This window comes from Terrapene carolina, unplaced genomic scaffold, assembly GCF_002925995.2.
Source record: "Terrapene carolina triunguis isolate 2854851 unplaced genomic scaffold, T_m_triunguis-2.0 Scaffold103, whole genome shotgun sequence".
Classification (NCBI taxonomy): domain Eukaryota; kingdom Metazoa; phylum Chordata; order Testudines; family Emydidae; genus Terrapene; species Terrapene triunguis.
Genome location: NW_020664454.1, coordinates 2,308,666 through 2,312,114, shown reverse-complemented (window position 1 = coordinate 2,312,114; position 3,449 = coordinate 2,308,666). Strand labels below are relative to the sequence as shown.

Here is a 3,449-nt window from a genome sequence, read left to right as displayed (position 1 = left end):
TTAGCTCAGCTGGCGTTAGCGCGCTAAGAATAGCCGTGTTGACATTGCGGCACCGGTGGTGGCTTGCGCTAGCCACCCAAGCTTGGATCCACCCAATCTCCTGGATGCGAGCACAGGCAGCTTATTTCTGGTCTCTACCCAGAGCAGTTATTGCTTTGGATGTCTTCTTGGTTTGCCAGCATCTTAGAGTTTCTTCCACTGGAGCTACCCACCATAATGAAATTAATTGCACTGGAGTAAATGCATGTAGGTATACAGAAGTCTTAGTCTTCTAACTTTCAGCTGTAGAACTAGATTCAGGGCACGTCTACACTTACCCGCTGGTTCGATGGCAAGCAATCGAACGTCTGGGTTCGATTTATCACGTCTTGTCTGGACGCGATAAATCGAACCCAGAAGTGCTCGCCGTCGATTCCGGTACTCCTGCTCGGCGAGAGGAGTACGCGGAGTCGACGGGGGAGCCTGCCTGCCGCATCTGGACCGCGGTAAGTTCGAACTAAGGTACGTCGACTTCAGCTACGTTATTCACGTAGCTGAAGTTGCGTATCTTAGTTCGAATTGGGGGGTTAGTGTAGACCAGGCCTCAGAGAGCAAGAGTGCACCACAGCCTGGTCTATCCCTAGTTATGCTTCGGTCAGGATACCTACTGTCACTGAGCCAGTGTTTTACAGTCACCACTCAGATGAGAAAACATGTAAAAATTGTATCTGATTTGGAAGGGATGTTAGCTTAGGTTTATGCCCTTTCCCCTAACATCTTGGAAAGAGCTTTGACCATAAAACAATCTGGCATTCTTCCAAGATGGTAGGAAGTCTGGAGTGAAACCCAAAGACAAAAAATGTGCCAATCTCTGGAGCTGACTTGGATACCAATTCTGGATTTTCATCTAGCCTGGATGTGAATATTATACTTTTTTTTTTTAAAGACTGTAAAGATATTTACAAGGTCGCTGAAGGGTTCACAGCCCCAAAGCTGTAGCTATTTTTACTCTTGGGCTCATGGGGCCGAATTCCCTCCACAGACACATGTGCAATTCCCATTTGAAATGGGAAGTGCATATGTGAGAGCAGAGTTTGGCCCATAGTAAGCAATTTAAGAGGACACTGAAGTCTCTAAGCCACAGAGTGGTCCTTGTTTGACAGCAGTCCCATCTGGAAGGTCCTGCCTTCTGGAAACCATGACAGCATTCCTATCAGCTCAGTCCCTTTCCTTTATTTCAGCATGACCTAAGCTCTGTCACCTTCTCCTTTTGACCTGTTTGATATCTAGGCCTCTGGCTGTAGAATGGCTGCTTCTTTCCGCTATGGAGTGACCATCACTGGAGCTATCCTGCTGGTGACAGGAACACTTTGTTTTGCCTGGTGGAGCGATGGAGAGGTGGGACCCACGTCTAATAACGATGCTATGACTGTGCCTCACGGAGAAGCCAAAGTGGTGCCGAACTCCTCCTCCTCTAATGCACTGCTCAGGTCTGTCAGCTTCTTCTGCTGTGGCATCGGTGGCATCCTCCTCCTCTTTGGGCTTCTGTGGTCGGTGAAAGCAAACGCTCGGGGGATGTCTCGACACTATCAGTACCACTTCTCCAGAGACCTACACTACTTCACCGTGGAACCTCTTGATAAAAGGACGTGCAGGTTAGTGCAATCTCTGCTACCAATGACTCTCAAAAGGGAAACTATTTTTTTTTAAACACGAGTTCTTTTAAACTCTAGTTTTCATTGATTTTTAGGATATCCAGGACCAGACAATAAGTAACTTACATGACTAAACTACCGTATAATAAAGCCGAGTGTTTATATAGGATTTGATATGTTCAAAGCACTGATCAAACTTAACCTCCCTCACGAAAGAGATGGGAGGGTTAGTTAAGTACTACTTACTCCAGTGTGGCCAACTATCAGGATTTTTAATCACAAGTATTTGCTGTTTCTCTGAAAGCCCCAGCTGCTGGAATCAAGAGACTCTCACCCTTTCTTTCTTAGTAAGTTTCTAGCTTTCATGACTTCAGAGAAAAGCTTGAAAACGTGACCTGCGTGAACTCTAAAGGCTCAGAAACCAGAGAGCAAATAAAAGAATCCCAAACGCATGGTTTTTAAGCCAAACACATGATTTATGGGACCCGACTCCCAATGTTTGGGGTTGGCAGTACCTTAGTACATTCCTCTTTCCTCCTGTGGGCCACTAGGAGATTACTACCTTAAGAAGACAGCTCTCTATCCCAATTCCACATTTTCCCTATGGCAACTCTAGTCCTTGATTATTTTAAAAGATAACATTCGGACTGCATTAAGACAAGGTAGAAATAAGCTCACTTTGTTGTGATGGATGCTGCTGCTCAGATATATTTCCCATTGACCACTTTGTGTCTGCAGTAGATTTCCTCTCCACGGGTGTAGGACTGTATGCTCATTAGCATCAAAACTCCTGTAATTCCCTGTAGTCTCAATTGCTTTGTTCCTTTCAGGTTGCTTTGCAATTTGGCTCATGTTTGCTGCTGCTCCATAGCTGGTGTCATCAGGAAATGTGGTTGTGATTGTTTTTACCCTCGAAGGAACAACCATCAGACAGAATGTCTCTGTGCCAGGTTTCAGTTTTTGTGTCATGACCCAACAAGCTGAAGACGACAGTACCTAGATTCTTCTGCAAGAATCTGTGCAATTGAAGCCTTCTGGCAGCGCACAACTGCCTCTTGTTTCACTTGCCTGCGCTTCATTATTGTGACAGGTACAGCTCTGCAAACTGCTTGGCAGTGTTGTGTGGCTCAACAGTGGTGTTTGAGAAACTATGGGATGCCATAAATATTAGGGCTGGGAAAAAACCCTTTGTGACATTCAACCTGATCATCCTACATTGGGTGGGGGCTTTTGCTTTAGGAACAGCTCTCTCAGCTGGTGCGAATCAGCGACTGAGCCTCCCCCAAATCCCATGGGAGTCCGGTGCATTGCCCAGTTGCTTAGTTGTGAGCCTTTTCCTTATGCCTAACCTCAACTCTTCCCTCCTAAACTTTAGGGCAGGGCTGGAAGTGTACCACTGACTGTAGCAGATGTTGATTTCCAGGCACATACCACCAGCAGGAGCATGTGGCCTTTCAATACAATAGGAATTGCTGGGCCTTGCTCGTGACGTAACCAAACCTAGTGTCCTTCAGGCCAGCTGGCTCTGCCCATGTGCGCACTGATCTCAGCCACCATTCTTGCAGCACTGTATGCAGAAGGATATTTCAAGACGCTGTCTTAGTAATAGTAGTGGGCATCTCACCACAGCATGTGGCAGTGGTTTTCATTGACTTCACTGTCCGTACAACTAATCTCAGTCAGGGCCGGTGCTACCATTAAGGCAAACTAGGCGGTTGCCGAGGGCGCCAAGATTTGGGGGCGCCAAAAAGCGGTGCCCCCAATTTTTTTTACAGCGTTCCTGGGCTGGGCTGCCGGCGGTGCGCTGACACGTGC

The 3,449-nt window shown here is 46.9% G+C and overlaps 1 protein-coding gene across 1 annotated transcript in view; it reads left to right on the top strand.

Moving 5' to 3' along the window:
* Nucleotides 1-1,275: 1,275 nt before the first annotated feature.
* Nucleotides 1,276-3,449, top strand: part of LOC113406554 (transmembrane protein 61-like) — a 5,939-nt gene continuing 3,765 nt past the window's right edge. The window contains exon 1 of the mRNA XM_026651857.1: nt 1,276-1,634. Within this exon, the coding sequence (XP_026507642.1) occupies nt 1,285-1,634 (350 nt within the window). The 5' untranslated portion in view covers nt 1,276-1,284. The remainder of the gene's footprint in view (nt 1,635-3,449) is intronic.